General features: G+C 34.7%; 1 protein-coding gene across 2 annotated transcripts in view; it reads right to left on the bottom strand.

Moving 5' to 3' along the window:
• Positions 1 to 19,583, bottom strand: part of FRAS1 (Fraser extracellular matrix complex subunit 1) — a 251,450-nt gene that overhangs the window by 99,129 nt on the left and 132,738 nt on the right. For both annotated transcript variants that reach the window (XM_072405386.1, XM_072405387.1), the window contains exons 16-20: positions 16,984 to 17,124; positions 13,700 to 13,840; positions 9,064 to 9,237; positions 3,899 to 4,039; positions 2,655 to 2,798 (exon numbers count right to left, since the gene is read on the bottom strand). In XM_072405386.1, coding sequence (XP_072261487.1) covers positions 2,655 to 2,798; positions 3,899 to 4,039; positions 9,064 to 9,237; positions 13,700 to 13,840; positions 16,984 to 17,124 — 741 coding nt within the window. The remainder of the gene's footprint in view (positions 1 to 2,654; positions 2,799 to 3,898; positions 4,040 to 9,063; positions 9,238 to 13,699; positions 13,841 to 16,983; positions 17,125 to 19,583) is intronic.

Raw genomic sequence — 19,583 nt, 5'->3', positions numbered from 1 at the left:
CCCCTAGTTATCTAGCTCCCCTAGTAATTATATCCCCTAGGCTATCTATTGTGATCCATTGGGCATGATTTATTAAAACTCTCCAAGGCTGAAGAAGGCATACTTGTATTGTAGAACCTGGGTGACCCAGAAAACCTGGAATGGATTTCTTAAAAGGCATATGCTATTTGTTAGCAAATGTTTTCTATCCTGTACCAAATCTATTTCAGGTTTGCTGGATCTCCTAGCTTCTACAATGAAAGTGTATCTTCCTCAGCCTTGGAGAGCTTTATTCAATCCGCCCCATTATCCTTAGTGCTTTCTAAGCCATTGACTAGGAAAAGGATTTTCAGATTACCAAGCTTTTTCGAGATCGGAGTTTCAAAATACAGAAGCTAAGGGGGCCAGGCTGCTTTTAGGGCACATTCATATTTGCTGAGTGCATAAACAAAACTTTTAAAAAGCTTTTCCACATACCACAGTACAGCCAAAACTTGACAAGCACCACTAAAAAGAAAAAAAGTAATATCTGCATGGTAAAATTATTTTTTGGACAAAAATGTTATGGAAAAAAACTCATGAAGTAGAAAGTTAGTGGAGGAAAGTAAATGTGAATGTGATATATACTATTCTTTCCTTTAGTTTGCAATAATTCACAAAGCATATGCATGCCAATGTAAGACATGTTGCTGGTCCATGGAAAAACTTTAATTACAGCTTGTAGTAAAGAGATATCTACTTCTTTCAAAAATATATTTAAACTGGTTATTAGAATTTATCTCTGAAGGCACGATTACTGTCATCATTTCCAATACTTCACCCTATGGATTTACGTTATAAAGCATTCACAGTTTTTACATTTTTTCATAAGCAGAAAAGCATGGCAGTAATTCCTGCTATCACTGAAAGCATAATGACAGATATGAGAGGGGTAATGTGCATGCATAAAATGTAATGCACGGCATATTAGCAGATTGCTCACACTGACATGTTCTGGTTTACTCTACTGCAGGCAAGTACATCAAATTAATGAAATGAAATACAAATATTGGCATACACAAACCCAGTTCATTTGTAGAGTAACAAAAAGCGTTTTTTAGTAATAACCAAGTTTAAGGGATATAAAGCTGGGTAAACAATGTGTAGCAAAACTAAAATAGTTTTGTCATGGAGGATGAAAGTTAATTTACATTTCTTTAACTGTCTAGTTCACATATAAAATGTAATTGCGCCCAAAAAAGAATTACTGCTTTACTAAGCTATCACAAGTAACTAAATTGGGAAGTTAAAATTAGGCTGTTAACTTTCAATCACATGGGAATTATACTTCTAAATCTACGGTCAAATCATTACATTCTTTCTGAAAACATTTAAGTGGAATTTAACTAAAACACTGTAAAATTCCAAAGACAGGGTCTTTATTGAAGAAGACATGCCACATCTCTTTTGCAATATCACACACTTCTGGTAAATGTGATGAAAGTTCAATACATCCAATCATATGCAAGGAAATGTTTAAAATACGACATTAACATGATTGGATGGCTGATGTCAACAGAGCTTCAGCGCATACACTAACTTGAATTGAAAATTCCCTTACAAAACGGTAATTCATTTTGCTTAGTGAACAGGTAAATAAACCGGTGTTAATGCAGTTTCACTATCCTACCTATAGGTGTAGGAACTCAGCACTGTCTTACTGTCAATTTGATTGGGAACCCATTGAATTTCAAGAATTGCAAGCCATAACCTACTGCAACTACACATATTTCCAATCAAGATATTTTTTATCTATAACAGAAGTGGTAAATTATAATATTTTAACTAAAATAAAAAGGTATGATTAGCATACATCTGCATAATATGATATTGGTCTTGCCCAATGCCTATTTACTACTGCAAATGAAGCTGAAATATAAAAACAGCATAACCTTTTAAGAAAGGTCAATTATGGCACCTTAATATTAGTAAGTAATAAGTAATTTTGAATTTTTTGCGGACTCCTGTTTTATTCATTTTTTTAGATTTACATCTTGAGGAGTAATTATCAAACATTTCAGTACTAATATTGGAATCCTAAATAATTTCTTTTGCAGTACATTTTAACCAGTTCAGCTTTCACTTCTGTATATCCCTTATGGACAGGGTAATACTTTTATTTCTGCCATAGGCCTCTTCACTTGACAATAACTTGTAAATGTACATTTTAATTGTTAATCTATAATGTATCCCGTGTAAACAGGACATTATGATTCTGGTTTAAATTATTACAAGATTATTTAAATGAAATGATGAACTTTTTTTTCAATTGTTTGCTATTTTATTAGTAAAGTTTAAATATGAGTTGTTAGTAAAAAAAGAAATAAGTAAAAAAAATCTGGTAAATAATATTATTGAAAAAAGGTAATAGGTTAATTAGAGCCTATTAGGGTTAACTATGAGTTTTTTTATTCTGCAACGCAGAGTCCACCATGGAAGAGTAATAATATGAGTTGGTTTTGTAATCAGCTGTAGCAGTAATTTAGAAGTGAGAATTCTGGTGGAAATCTCCCACTTATGAGAGGCTGTCACAAAAATGAATGTGCAATCAACCATGCAAAAATAAAAAATAAACCCTTGTATTGAGTTAAGGAGTTGTCTTTATTACATAAAGAGATATTTAAAAAAACACTTACCAACACAATAGCCCACCAGGTTAAGGTACTGTCCATCAGAGCAAGATGTTTTGCAGCTACCAGCGATAAGAGTAGCATGAGGATGACAAGTCAGACATTCAGTATCAGAAGGACCACTGCACTCCTTACATGATGGGTGGCATGCTAAAGCAATGGAGAATTATTTGTACTGAGTAACTACTGTACACCACAAAGCCATTAGAAACAATACACACGCTATGCTCCTAATAAAATTTTTAGATCAACAAAATATTACCTATAAAAAAATAAGTTTGAATGAGTTTGAATGAGTTTGTAATAAACAAAAGTAAAATATGAACAAGCATAAAAAAAGAATCACAAAAATGCAAAGTCAGAAATGTTAATATTTTAAATGGGAAGTCACCACTTTAGAAATCGATCACTATTGTTTTTTAAATATTTTTTAATCATTGACTTTCTATTGCTTATCCACTGTGTAGAAATAAACCTAAATTTAACAACAGGTAGTTACTTTGTGTACTTTAAGTACGACCTGGAAAGAGAAAACCACCAGCTAACAGGCATTAGTATTCTGGAAACAGGGAGATTTCTTAAGTGAAAATATAATGAAAAAAAACACAAGGCACTGTCAGCTGGGTAATCAGGAATCAGGACTACATCCAAAGCATCTCTACCTGGAAGGCAGCAAAGCATCTGGCCACAGTGGATGTACTAATTGTACAGTACTGGTATTAGCAGCTAACTAAATAGGAGATCAAGAATTCCTCTTCAGCAATTTTGAATGAAAGGCATATGTTGGGGAACAATCGTTGGGAATTTTGGGAAGATTACTTAAAGGCATTTGTCACACTGCAATTGCTGCTTGAACATGTAAAATGGGTGGACCTCTTACTTCAGCAATCTAATCACTTACACGCAAAATGTTTTTATTTTTTAACTTGAATAATATTCTCAGCAAAGTGAATTTTACAGACTTACACTAGTTAAGTGAAAATTCCCTTGCAGAGTAATAATTCACTTTGCTGAGTGCCTAACTCTTTTAGTAATCCCCAATGTGATGAAAAATACATCAACTATTGAATATAGTTTTCACTGCTGCTAAACAAATATTGTCAATTTTTATAAAACAACCTTAGTTCATGGACACTTGTTAAATGGTCATGTTTGTTAAAAGGCTAATGCAGTTTCAATTTCTCAATTATAAATACATGCACATTATAAGGCTACATTACTTGGCTTCACACATAGACTTTATAAATTACCATGACAAACTGTATCCTTATTGTAGAATCCCTCAGGGCAGACTGGCAAACATGCCCCATAGTGCAGAACATTTGGAGCAGGGCATGAAGTACAATTCAAATGATTCCGTCCACTGCAGCTTTTACATGAGGAGTGGCATTCTACAAAGAAAGAAATAAATGAAGAGGTAAAGCTACATACATAAGGCCTATACAGTCATGGTTTAAAAGCCTAGCAGACTAATTGTGTCTATATTAGATTTCAAAAGTACAAGCAAAGCCAGTATTTGTTTACAGTAAGTGGCTGACTGACAATTACCTTCTTCATATAGATCTCCTCATGTCAAATGCACATGTGCTGTGAGCCACAAAACCTTTCATTTCTGGCCTACAAACTAGAAAACACTTTTTCCAGTTTTTTTCTTTATTGATAGTGGTACCCAAAGAGTATATATATAGTAGATTTTCAGACTACAAAAGCAAGTTAACTATCCTAGATGACTGATGTATGGCGCAAGTGTTTGAATATTAGAGAACAGAATGTGCTGACAATAGTTGCTGGACGTTTACTTGGTGAGTTGACAAGCAAGACACAGTACAGGTATTCCAGACAAAAGAAGTAAATGAACAATGTACTTATACAGAATAAATGAAAGATCAGAGACCTTCCATATCAATTCATTTTTAGAAAGTTAGGTTTGCATATCATGGAATAAACCGTTTTGCTTGTAAATAAGCCAGAAAAGTTTCACCAGTTTGATCTATCTACATCCTTGCTGCTGTTAATCAAAAATGCTCATTTCAAAACTGCGCATAAAAAATTCAGTCATTTAGGAAACCATTTTGGTAGATACATGCACAGATGTGTCTATATATATAGTTCAGACATTTTATGGCTTTTACCATCTTTTCATTCCTGTGCACTGAAATCAAATGAGGCGTTTAGGGTGTAATTATCTAGGCTAGTATAACATTATGGTGCACAACGTGTTTGTCATCAGCTTATCATTCCCTTCCCACCATTATTACTGTACACCAACTGTGTGTTTTGTCAAGGATGAGAGACTTAGATGGTCGCTGTTAAGTGATATCCACAATATGCATCTATTAAACTGCCAGGCCATGAACATAGCATGCATTTATGACACTGCTGCAAAATTCAGCGTATTTATCAAATCATACTTTTTCTGATCTTTTTAGCGGTATATCCTGAGTTTCTTGAAATTACCTACCTGTGTATATCTTCAGAAACAATCAGAATGACTATACTGAGACTATGAGAGCTATGTTCTGGCTAAGAAAGAAAAGCATACTAGCACCTGGTAATGATGGTGCACAACTGCATTTTATTGTCGACAGCAGTTCTAATGTTGAGAGAGCTGGTATACACTGGCTGGGACCGGGTGCTGCATGTAAGCAATACTTTGGTACAAATATATTTTAAAAATAACAAAAAAGATTTCTGTAGGTAAAGAAAAGGTCATGTAAGACATTTTGAGTCTTGCAGGCATTCAAAAATTACACATTTCCTTATCTAGATTGACAAACCAGATTTGTTGATAATCCTTTAAATATGTTTTTTTCTATTCTGCTTTTTTTCCTCAACCACAGCATATTGAAATTAAAGTTGTGAATGAAACATTAACTTCCCCTTCAGGCAAATTGGCTGAAGGATATTGTGCCCTTTCATTATAAAATGATTGAATCACATACTGTGCCCTCAGGCTCTTAGCAGAGAATACAAGAATCTCAAATCATCTACTTATGACAGGAATTGATTCAAACTCACCTTGAGCAAACATCCTACATAAAAGAGTGTGCACACAAAAGTACGTGTGTTTATACACGGGAAGAAAGCTCAAAAAACAAGCCTTTGCTTAGTTTTACTTTTCTTTAGTTTTAAGGAGCCAAATTTTAGACTGCAAATCCACACAACCAGAAAAAACACAGTCGGCTTCTATCTTTAGGTTTTTGAATGTCTGGACTGAACAATAAATATTGGTATGCTGATGAGGAAATGATTCCACTTATTAACACTCAGAGTTCATACATATTGGCATAAAAATATTTACTATAACTGCAGCACCAATAGGGGAACTCAGCAACAATAAGGGAACTCAAATCTTTACCTTTACAATACTCTGTTGTGTGCTTTGCTCTTCACACTTCATAAAACTAATGCAGAATTACACATCTGTCATATTCTTCTATTTCTCCTTCATCAATTTTAAAATGTATGTCAAATATCACATAAACAGAGAAGCAGTGAAATAAGTCAGAGGGAAAATATTTGCAATTATAATATGATATAGTTTTCCCTTTTTACACGTTCCTGTTTTCATCCAATATTTCTGGTACTTTTCAGGAATACAGAAAATGAAATGGGATGTTTGACTACCCCTTCATGTACAAGGAGAATTCAAGGTGATCAGAACTATCTCAGGGAAGATGCTTGAAGTCTAGATTTGTATAATAAACATGTCCTAAATGATATGACACAGTCACCCTTCAGAGTGCCTGAGTGGAGATGAATGTCAGTGGGGTGATCCTGTTAAAAAGTTCAGGAACATAGTTCCAGTGTTCAGTGACATACCATCTGCTGTAAGGTCAAACAGAAACTATGTAATTTAGGGAATAAAGAGTGATTATAGTTCTAACAAAGTGTCATTACGAGCTTCAACTACAGCACAGAGGTGGGGATTTCATGAATACTCCCTGAAAAGAAATGCTCTAGGTGGCTGATACAGACCACAGAGGTCCTCAGAATGAGTACAAGGAAATATATTCATGCAACATAAAGCATGGTAAGTAGCAATTCTTCAAACCAAGCATAAATACTCTCCATAATAATAATATAAAACAATTTCCAAAAACAAGAGCAATTTTATTATAATTTACATTATAATATATAATTAAAACACATTTGTCTGGGGGCAAAAATCCCAATTAAAATGGTCATTAAAGTAAAACCAATATTAAGAAAATGATGCCACTGTTGACTTATGGTTTCAAGGCTTCCATATTTTATATTTTCCGATCCTTTTGTAAAAGCAAATTAATTTATAATGAAGTATGTATACCAAATCTCCCAACAGCCTTTTTTATACATAGTGGGCCTGATTTATTAAAGCTCTCCAAAACAGGACTGAAAACATTTGCCAACTAATTTGCCAACATTTGCCAACAATTTGCCAGTTTTTTACGCATGGTAATAATATAAAACTGTAGTGTAGTTATTTGGGTATTGCCAAGACTATTGCCCTTGTCAACGCTGTAGTTCAGGTAGGGGTCTGGTTTTGTCAAAGGGAAAGATTGCCTCACACTTTTTGTCCCCTTCCTTTTCTTGCAACCCAGATTGCAGACAAAAAATCTTTTTGTTTTGCAGCTATATTACATATGATTTCTCCAATTTGAAACTACAACGTGAATGTTTTTTTTATATAGATACATACATAAGTCATTTTAATAATATACAAGCTCATTCAGAAAGTTTTAGAACCTGTTATATTTATTAAAATGTTGGTGTTATATTTAGTTTTTATTTACAGACCAATGATTCTTATAGTAAAATTTGTTGGAAGTGAAAAACGGTGAGGCTACTTACTGCTTGTTTTAAAATAAAAAAACGTGAGCAGATAGGGTTGTTGCAAGAAAATATACCAACTTGCCTGCACCTGTGCAGTTCCTTGTACAATGTCGGGTATCCCGACATACAGCCAGATGCCAGGGATAAATTAACTCCTGAACATGGCAAATCAAAATGGGCGAAGACAAGAACACGGGAGAAGACAGGGTAAAGGTGGTCTTGCCCACAGGAGAGTTGAGTGCAATTAAAGTTGTCATTGCTTGTCCCTTCTGCAATAATTAACCTGTCTGCCCTCAGTTTTTTACTCAATCTTTTCTATGAGGACATCAGTTCTGAAAGAATATACCTAACATGTACCCTATACAAGGGTACGAATCATTCCATAGCAAACCCAGTACTCCACTAGGCAAACTTGGCAAGAGCTGATGTAAACAATACTGTAGCTAGCAATTGTCTGAGAACTGCATTCTTATTAAGCATAAATGTATAACAAGATAGCGCTACCAAAATGGACAGACAGCACTACCAATCTTGTACAAAAAGCAAAGAGAGTAAATCATTCTAAATGCATTGCATTTAGAATGAATCAACCATTGTTTAGAATGTAAGCCATTCGTGTGGACTTTACACTGGGAAGCCTACACTGAACACATGCAAAAAACATTCTCACCCAATTCCACAAATATATATTTTTAATAATAAACATAATGATATTTAACATAATAGGAAACCTCCATTGCTTGTATCATCAAAATTTGATGACCACTCCTACTTTCCTTTGGTTCCTGTCTCTTTTGCATTCAAATATTTTAGGAGTGTTGGATGTTTGTGTTATCTGCGTCATGTCATGGTTCCGTCCTTTGATCCCACACATCATTACAGGACTTATACAACAAGCTAAAAATTCCCCCTCTCTTCAGGGCACCTTTTTTTGGGATGATCTTTCAGCCTGACAGGCTTTTTCATGACAGAATAAATTAGGTAAGTCTCCTCTATCAAAGATGTTGTTGCCTACACCTTTGACTGAAAGTGTATATTAGGAAGTGAATGAATAGCTTACTGTACAGTCTCTGCATTAATTGTGGACTGTGCAGGGGTAAAGTAACGCTGTCTGGTTGTTATGTTAATTGAGTGGCATCAATATTTTCAGAGCCAGAGACCTGGAACAGTTATGCACATGGTACAGAATTATTTTTTAGCTTTCTGCCTGTTTTTTTTAATATGAATACAGCAGCTGGACAAATTTGGGCATTTCTTTTGTTATGGGTCCACTTTAAATTTCTTTTGTTATGGGTCCACTTTAAATAAGCCAGTATTTTCTTTTTAAATGTACTGGTTTCCTAGAGGGTGAGGGAAATAACATCACATACAACCCTTATTGTTCATACTACACCCTATCTATTATAATGTAGCATTCACTTCATTAATGAATACTCAGGTGAACATATAACTAATTCATGTCTTGTGAAAGTAGTCCAAGAAAACATTACCAAATCATTATCTTGATTTCTAGTTGTTCTACACTGTAGCTTTCTCTCAGTGTGGTGATATTATGGAAATAGGAAATGGGAAAGTTTATTTTTGCATATGTGTTTCTTACCTTGACATATTCCAGTACTGTCCACAAAAAAGTGAGGCTTGCAATAAGCCTGACATGTCCCATAAGGCTTTCCTCTGTACTCCTGAACTGCTTGGAGCCAGTCTTCTGATTTTATACATTGTGTGCAGTGGGAGTCCTCTGGGCCCAGGCAGCTACGACAAGATGGATGGCAAGCTGGTGATGTAAAAAACAGAGAACAGAATGCCTCAGTTAGGTTTCAAGATGATTTCAAAGAAAGAACAAACACATTTTATATTAACTTCATGATATAGCACTACTGAAGATAAATTGGCATTTTTTTACATCAGGAGATAAATGGAAAAGAAACACATTCCTTAAATTTAAACCCAAGAAAGCTTCAGCTTCACAGTGAAACATACAAATATTATTAACTACACTGTGCTTATTGTATATTTTTCAGTCAATTCCCTGTTCACTTGTTAAAGTTCATTCTAACCATAATGAGGTTTGTCATACTTCAGATATAAAATATGGTACAGGGAAACAGTATTTACTGACAGATGAGAGACATCTTAATTAGAACAATTACTTGTTACAAGTTTAATGAAATTGTGTCATCTAATGTCGATAGTTTTATGAAACACAAATTATCTATTTAAATATATATTAGTATAATGCCATAATAGCAGAAGTTGAACAATGGCCCATATGCCTACAGATGTCATTAATTTCAGCTCACACACTCTCTGACAATCAATTACTTAATTATAAAGTGACATTTTAGATTAGCTGTAATGATTTTATCAAATGGGTACGGATAGTCTGTGGGAAGCATTAAAACAAATAAAGGTCCCTTGGCAGGTACAGTATATTTTTGGCTGGATGGACATCTCCAGTTAACATCTTTTTTACATAAATAGAGTGTGCAAGAAAGAGAACCTGTCACAAGTTTCTATTGCTGCCTGTTTTCTTTCAGAGGGAACTTTTGAGAAGGTTACATATGTCAAACAGAATACAGATAAGGACAGATATTCCCAATAGGCTCAGGAAAAGAAAGGAGACAGAGGCAGCATTTAAAACCTGCCAGAAGTTCTATCACTGCTCTAAAGAAAAATATTTTGTGTGCAGCTGTGCAGAAAAAGAAACTGGAGAAGGAGATGGGTGGATTATGGGGGGGCTGCAGTAGAGTCAGTAAATGTAGGGTATGAGTCTGCTGCTGAAATGCCAAAAGATAAAAAAAAGCCAGGGTAGTAAGCACATAACCATAAACTCTCAAAAATAATTTTTTTTCAATTATGTGCTGTTTTATTAAACACAAACACAAAAAAATACCTTAATTGTACAAATAACATGGAATAAATAAACTTCAAACTGCCAGATTGAGATAATCCAGAACTAGATCTCAACCTATGAGTGACTGAGCCTTTTCAAATTGTTGTAAATTAATCTCCCACATATCTTGCCTTAGAAACCCAATTAAATAGAGCACTTCTCAACAGTTTAGGCATATGCCAGGTCCAAATTTCATAACAGTATAGACCTCCAATGCAAAATTGCAGAAATTTGGACTTTTAATGCCTAATGTTTTTTAATGCAAAACTTGAAAATCTGAATAAAATTGAATATGTAAATGAACTCCGATATAGAATTAGCCAACCACTTAGTCAATGTTATGTCTTGCACATCACAATGTTCAACATAACTTGGTACTCTCTAGGTATTTTAGTTATTTATGTTATTTCTTGTACATCATCAGTGTTCACCATAGCTCTGTACTCTGCTGTCATTTAGTCCATGTTTATACTTGTAAAGCCAGAGCACTAAACATAATTCAGTAAGGTATTTTCTGCAAATCCGCATTGTTTAGCATGTCCATCAGAGCTTGTAGGTCATTACCACAGGATACTGGTGTCTCCAAATCAATGCTCTGTTGAGTAATAATATTTGTTGATTGTAAAAAAGTGCATATATTATTTAAAATAACATAGACACACACATAAATGTATTTGTTTTTTTAAACTGATTACAAGTCTATGCTAAAGGGTTGTAATAAATTATTAATTAGCTGTGCATGGAAATAGCAGTAGTTTTTTATAATTCTTTGTGTTCTTCATTAGTGATCATTATCTACTGGTCAGTTTCAAAGGTCAAATAACATCTGGAATGTCACAGAAAATTTTTTCAGCTTTTTTGTAAAAGTTTTACTTTAGAATATGTTCATCAGATTTGATTAAGCCTATCTAGTGTTCCTTATTTATCCTTCCCATCAAAGCTATTGGCATAACTTTAAAGCTCAACTCCACTTTGGTAGAAAAAAAACAAAGTGGCCTACATTAAATAAATTTAACAGTTTACATAGCAATACTTATGTCCTCCACAAAATGATTGCTCCATTCTGCTGTGGATATGCATTTTCTTATAGGTCTGAGCAATCAGAAGCAACAAGGTGCTGTTGGGAGTGGTGTGGAGTTTTGTCCTTAAACTCTTAAGCTGCGTACACACTTGCAATTTTTTTCGTTGGAAAGGATCTTTCACGACCCTTTCCAACGACAAGGGAGTGCACGATGCATGAACGGTGCTGTACATACAGCACCGTTCATGCTCTATGGAGAGGGGAGGGGGAGAGCGACGGAGCAGCACCCTGCTGCGCGCTCTCCCCTTCCCTTTCATTAGGATCGGCTGTCGTCCATCGTCCGTGGATCCGGCAGGTCGGTCGTCCGGACGATGGACAACACCGACTGTACACACGGCAGATTTTCGCCCGATAATTGGCCGATGCCGATTATCGGGCGATAAAAATCTGACGTGTGTACGTAGCTTAAGACTAAAGTACAATGTTCCAACCTGCTTCTTAGTTTGCTAATGCCAATGAGCTTATATCCTCTTTAACCTATCAACTAACTTCCTGCTGGTCTATCAATTACTGACTCTTGGCCAACCTCATTTACTATGAGATGTCTGATAAAGATATACCAATGTGCATTTTAATTATGTACCCAAGAGTAGATTTGATAAATGGCATTCTCCTATGCTGCCAAATCTTTTTCTGATTGTTCCATGGGTCAGTAATGCTAAATAGAATCTGTCAGTTTTTTTACCCAAGGGTTAGACATATGAAAATCAATCTTTACAAGACAAGTAGCAATTAATAAATGTAAAGGTTTGGTGATTTACAAGGTAATTTTCTATAAAGTATGCAGTCCAAATCCAATCCTGAATACATAAAGCTTAGAAGTTATTTTAAAAACATTTTTTTTAGTGCATAGCTATATTTAATGTGTGTTGGCACAGCAGTAAAATAATTAAAACATAAAGTAAAACAAACAAATAAATGAAGCTTAATTCTGTAATTAAAGTGCAATGCCTAATAACATCATCATTCTTATAATGCAACCCTACGTTATTACATAAAACACAATACTGACAGACTGTCAGTCTTTTCCTCCAAATGAGGTTACATTCTAACCTTTATTATGCCACGCAAACGTTTCCATGTTTTGCACTGTTTGACAGTAGACACATTGGCTTTTATTGACCCAATTCCATTTTTCTCTGAATTAGGGACTGCTTCTGTAAACTCTAATTTTATACTGGAGTATACCACTAATAAATATTTACATAAAAAACTAGGTAAAAGCTACAGGGATGGGTAAAACAAAAACAGGTTGAAAGCCCACCTTTACCAATAAAAAAACTACCTGTAATCAGATATACGGCATAGGTAGGAACACATGAAAATCATGTTGATCATCAATTGATCCCCTAGGTTGTTATGCATTGATTGCAACAGGGCATGCTGCAAGGTAACATTAAGTATCCAAAGAGACTGCCCTAATTGCTATCAATGGAAAGCTTTGACAATACATTTCAGGTGTTTCATGAAATGCATATTAAAGGCACTCGAAATGCGTGTTTTTGAAGTGTGTCTAAAGCAGTGGAGAACTGCACTAAGGGCTTTGCTTTCTGTCCTATGAAACCTGCACCCAGGCTAATTGCTCCTATTTGCCAAGTGCCAATTATATTTACTCTGGGCCAACTCATGTAAAACTAAGGAGGGGCCTACCAGTCCCGTACATACCAACAATGAACAATGATTTATTTCAGAATGGTATGCAAATGCAATGAACCAAAAAGTAGAGCACCAATCACACATACTAATGGCAATTCAGTAATGCGCTCAGTCCAGTTGCACATTGCTTTTTCAAATAAACTCAATAGTCCTATGTTTTGATGAATACTGTCTAAAGAACATTCTAAACATTTTAAAACTAATCGTTGCATTTGAATTATATTCAGTCTCTTAAGGGTGAGTAGTAGTCTACATTTTAATTTCAAACTTTTTTTCTAGCTTTGAATACACTGGTGAAGAATTTTTTTTGCTATTTAGACATTTCCTTTGCTTACTATTAAGCCAACTCCAACTGAGGCAGGAGACATAAATAACAATTTAACAGAGGTTTAAACCACTCTAGCCACTTAATTTAGATACACTTTACCAGCCCAAAATCTGATACCTTCAAATGTGATCACTGGTTCCCTTTAAGGTCATAAAAAGAGAACACTATCTGCTGGTCAAAATAATGTTCATTCCAGAGGGATACAGTTAATAAAAATGTAAATATACAGAGACACATCACAATGAAATGCTATATAAAATATACACATCCACACATACCACTGCAGACAGTTCCATCAAAATAATATCCTATGCCACAATTGCTAATGCACTGTCCTTTCAGCAGGGCCAGCGGAGGGGAGCAGGAGGTGCACTGGTTGGCTAGCGGTCCGGAACATGATGCACATTCTTTGTGACAAGCTGTAAAAACAAGGAAAATTAGAACAGATGCTTTATGGACAAGACAATATTACTATATGTGGAAATGTATTTCCTTTACAGGATGATAAACTCAAAGGATGTCATATATGACCACAAGTAATAATAGTATTAATAATAATAAAATTAATATTTGCGATAATAAACCAGGTCTACACTATGAAATGCTTATCCCTACAGTATTTACAATGCAATAAGATCAAGTCAGAGAAAGATTGATAAATGACAAGTTTTTCATTTAAAACCTAACTTTAGGAAAACAGGCGCCTATTGTTTGACTGAAGTAAACAAAGCTGTGAAATATGTAAATAGAAAATTATGATTTGCACTCTTTGCAATGTTTAGAAATTATAATATATAATAATACATAAAGATGACTTTCCTATTTTATCTGGGGGTGGATATTTTGAGCATAATGCTATTTCAAAGAAAGATGAACACATACAGATGCAAAATTAGTTCTATGACAAATCAAGTTTAGTTTCGATAAAGTTAAAGGAGATCTTCCATTAAAAGATACAGGACCCACCTAATAATATAAGGCCCTTTCCCAACACAAAAAGCAGCTTCAAACTTCAATACATTTGTATGAGCCATTACTGTTCACAAAAATGCTGTCAATATTTCCATGTTTATTTATTAGACATAATGAACAATTTAGGTACATTTTACCGAGCTTTTACTCCATAGCTACATTTCTCTTGGGCAGAGAAAGCATTATTTCACCATTAATCAAATGCCTAGCACTCCCCAGGATTTTAGAAGTGTCTCGCTGGGACATGTTTACTTAGCTGCTGCATGGGGCGTATACTGTGTGTTAACTCCATAATATATTATTTTATTTGCCCACAGATGCCCTTCTTTAAACTTGCAGCAGAAATTTGTAATAATTTAGCAATGTTTACAGTTTCCATTTCCTCTGCTGCTTATTTCCATGTAACATATTGGCTTCTTCTTTAAACCCATATTTCTTCTCCCCCAAAAGTAGAAGGGGCTGATGTATGTGTTCACTAAGAGTCATATGTGTGCTAAAAAAAAAAAAAAAAAAAAACAGCTTTCGCTCTGTAAATACATTCTGAACACGTGGAAAAGCTTTTAATATCCTACAGGTATTTAGAATTTAGAAAAAAGTAAATCAATGCAAAGCCTCATCATAAGACACTAATATACTTCATGTAAATAGTGATTAGAATCAGAAACAGTCAATGATCAGGAGTCAGCCTGGGAGAGGATTATGTTTTTTATATTAACATTTTTTTCATTCTGTTACCTTTCTATACTACCAAAAGGAAACATATTAATACACTGTCATATTTGCCTAATATTACCCTAAAAAAGGCATATATACAAGACCAAGCTCATTCATGCAATGTGCAGCAATGTTATGTTCAAATTGAACAGATCTTTTAAACCATTGAAAAAATCTGACTTTACAGGCAAAAAAGCCATAATGTTCATGTCTTTTCCACATACTGCCCCATCATATGTTTAAACAACTGATCCTATGTTAACTAAGGATACTGTAGAAATTTCAGTTTTTTTAGTACTGGAAAACTAACTGCTTCCTTTTATCTAACATTCACACTCTGTTAGCAGTGTCTTGTCACTTAAATTGTAATAGATGACAATAAATTAGTGGTAATAGCTGGTGTTTATAGCTTGTCATTCACCATCTTATCTCCACGAATTTAATTTGTTCCTCTACTCCTCAAAAAGAAAACAAAAAACTATTTTATTAAAAAGCAACTACAGCTCAAATGACTGCTACTCAAAAATCCTCAGTTGAGGAGGATAAATGTTACCATCTTACATTCTTGATATAGAGGCCTAATGCTACCATCAGCATGCAGCCAGAGTAGTGTGCCATTCTGTCTCCAATATTCCTGAGCCTCATTTACACAGAATGTTAATATATTGTTCCCTCTAACCCATGCTTCTAATTAGACATTGAAAACAAGAAAGCGCTTAGGGAAAGATGTTCGCGAGTGAGCGTATAAATGAGCCTATTTAAACTACAGAGTGATTACCACAGAGGCACAATATATTGCTTCCATTATAAAGTCAGGTGTAAGCTTGGCTGAGAATAAGTCCATGTATCTTCAGAGAGCAGTGCATCTAGGATACTATTTTTCTTTCCAGCTTAATCATGCCCCAAGAAATACAATACAGCTAGTACTTTATTTCACACACAGTTTGAATGGTGATGCAGTACATTTGGAAGGAGAAATAATCGTCCCTTTTTCTTGCTGAGTTGGTCCCTTTACTGTCATAAAGCAGACTGCAGTTAATAATAAGTTCTAAATACTAGCTGGTCATCTGCATTTCAATACATAAAGGCTAATTAACATCTGTAAATGTATCTACCACAACTGTCAACCTTTTTAAATGTTTAGTGCACTTATTTGCTTATTTCTGCATTTTTCTCACTTTCTATATTTGATTAGCAGTATTATTTACTAAGAGTAAATTCAAAGATTCATAAATACTAACCTCAAATTAAACCACTTAAATTTGGATACTAAAAGTTGAGTTCAAGTTCACAGATCTGCACACCATAAATGCCTATTTATTACAGTATTCTGGCAAGCAATGTGATGATCTGTCTCCAAGTGGAGTCATCCTACTTTGTTGTTTCAGGTTGATATCAGAGACATAAAGTGCATGTAACGCTAATACTTTTTTATGGTTTGATAGAGTGGGGAAGGATTAAAATTCCCGACTTCTTGGTCATCTGTACAAGCAGAAATAAATAAAAGTGTGTGAAGAGGTTCAAACCTTCTTCGCATTATCCATACCATTGCAAAAAAAAAAAAAGGTTTTGCCTTGAGATACCTTCATAAAATTTACAGTAACAACTGGGATCTATGCCTTGAGTTCAATGCTTTGCCTAAACCTAAGTGAGATTCTTGTTGGTACAACAATTGGTAAAAAGATGTTCTCCACAAAAAAGTCTGCAAAGTATATTGGAACAAACAGAACCTAATGCGCTCTACAAAGTTTATAAGGAGTAGAACTAACCTTATATTTGTTTTTTAAATAGCAACTAGTCGATAAGGTTTAATTTGTGGGTTTGTTACTTATTTCCACTGACCATTTAGTTTGGCCAGAAAGACAATATTTCTTACCTGAACACATTGCATCGGAATCAGCATAATAACCAGCTGGACACTGTAGGACACATTTGCTGTGGTGAAACATTCTGCCTTTAGCACAGGTTACACATCTGCTGTTGTCTAAAGAGCATGTCTGGCACGAAGGATCACAAGCTTAAATGGAGAAGGAGAATACATTCAATAAAAAAACAGCATAAAAAACAGACAGCCAATACTCACAAACATGATCAGGCTTATGGATGAAGTAGAACTGTATATTGCGGTTTTCAAAATGTGAGCATTTTGCCTGGGTCTCAATCTGCACTTGGCATTGGGTAATGTGACAGATGGCCACTCTAAAGAATACAGAGAACTGGCCAGGCCACTATAAAATCAGGTCATAACAGTTTAGTCCATTCATATACAAATGTTTTGAAACAGATGAAACACCTTTCTATGCACTGAGGAATGTCACATTTCAATGTTGTTTAATCTAAACAATGTTCTGCTAATTAAACCCCATAATGAAGGAGGAGGGCAGTCCCATATAAAATGTAATTGCTAGAGTGCAACTCAGATGACTTACTGGGAGGTAATACAATCTGATTTAAAAAATTGTGATGGTTTAAATGACTACATTACAAATTTTATAGACTATGAGACTAGTAGTTTTCAAAATCAGAATGTTACATTTAAGTTATCCAAAATGTACAATAAGTACTGCAGTTTTAGTAACAAATATACAATTATTATTTTTTAAGTAAAAAAAATAAGAATAAAATAATTACAAAAGCTAGCAAAATGTTACTTTGAGAGAAAATCATGTGTATGCAGATCCATGCCTACACACAGAGAGATTCATTTCTGAATCTCTCTATTAGTCAGGGAAGATGCTTTTCACAATCAAGGACCATTAGTAAGATGCACAAACAGGGCCCAACTTGACTTACCAGGAAAGCCAAACTATAACAATTTAGTTGTCTTAGGGTCCGATTTATTAAAGCTTTCCAAGGCTGGAGAGGATATACTTTCATCAGTGAAGCTGGGTGATCCCGTAAACCTTGAATCATTTGCCATTTTGTTAGTCACTTGGTATTTGTTAGCAAATGTTTTCAATGCTGGACCAGATCCATTCCAGGTTTGCTGGATCACCCAGCTTTCCACCCTACTCACAGAATGAACACAACTACAAGCAAGAGCACAATAAACGTGCATCTGCTCTACTATGGGGGTTATGAGCAGTTTCATATTCCAGGAATTGTGCCGTATACCTCACACTACCACTGCAGATAAAAATACCTTTTAGTGTCTTGACTTGTTAATATAGGGATTTATATTGCAGAATGCGTTTAAAGAATAAAGATGTTTTTTTTTCAAAATTGGCAATTTATTTTACATAGCAAATTGAAATGAATGTAAATGAATGCATTTCTACTTGTGCTTATACTGCATGGTGTAGCAAAATATGCATTAATGTGTGTATTTAGGGTAAAGTTTCAAAAACATGAATGAAGTCGTGTGATGGTACACAGGAATGATTATAAATAGGGTTACATATAAATCTGTAAGGTAATATGGAGATTTTCCTGGTGTTATAACATGGTAATAGAGTAGGGTAAATCATGAAATGCTTGTCATTTTCTAAAAAGATCAACTGATCAGAAATGTAAAAGTGATCAAAGCCCTAGCAATTCTTTTTTATTCTCTGTTTTATCAGCAGAATACATCAAGTTAATCTTAATTTTACAATTATTGTGACATTTCTTGAACACAAGTCAGAGCTGAATTCACAGGTAATACATCTGCCCGTGCTACTCCTGTTTCTACCAAGCATGATATATATAATAATAATATTCTATGCAGTTAGATTAGTCATTAGGTTTCCTCACCTAGTGTACCTCTCTCTATGGGTTACATCATAAGTTAGTCACTTCAAAACCAATATTTGAGAGTTTTGCAGATGTTGGTGAATTAGATCACCCAGCATCTTCCTTTGGGGCACAGGTGGTCAGATCTTTGGGGTTTAGATCCCAGGTCTGCTGTTATAGCAATTACAATTACAGATGTCTTTGGCTAGATTTTACATTCATTTTACATTTTGAAGCAATTAATCAGAGAAGAGGTACCTTCCAAAACTTTAGAAGGCTAGGAATAGAGCTATAAACTTAAGTAGGGAGATATCTGCACTGGAATCTAAAAGATATATAAGAAGGCAGCAGGAGATTAAGCTCATCCCACGTCATCTATAAATGAAATACCACTTTTTAATTGGCTTACATTTTATTATTGCTTTTAGCCTCCTTTGTTGCTTTCAATAAGCTATCTTTAAACTCCCACATTTCTCATACTTCCGATATAAGTCATAGAACTAAAAACCTTTATAGCAAAACTACAAAACTTCTCTATAAATGTACTTGCTACCTCCGTAAATTCAAGAGAGTTTCTGCTGTCAGATCTGCCCATAGAGCAGGAAATTAAGTGCTTCCATGAGGCATTATTGTTTGGCAGCATGGTTCATTCACTCAGCTGATGGACTACACCACAGTATCAAACAATCAACCAGTGCATGCTGCCTTCTTTACTGCAGACAAGTGGCTGTGTCAGTTTTCTGGATCTTTTCAGTCTTGAGCTGT

The sequence above is a fragment of the Pyxicephalus adspersus genome, chromosome 3, assembly GCF_032062135.1.
Source record: "Pyxicephalus adspersus chromosome 3, UCB_Pads_2.0, whole genome shotgun sequence".
Lineage (NCBI taxonomy): Eukaryota > Metazoa > Chordata > Amphibia > Anura > Pyxicephalidae > Pyxicephalus > Pyxicephalus adspersus.
Note: the sequence above shows the minus strand (reverse complement) of the source record. Positions and strands in the feature narration are given on the sequence as shown.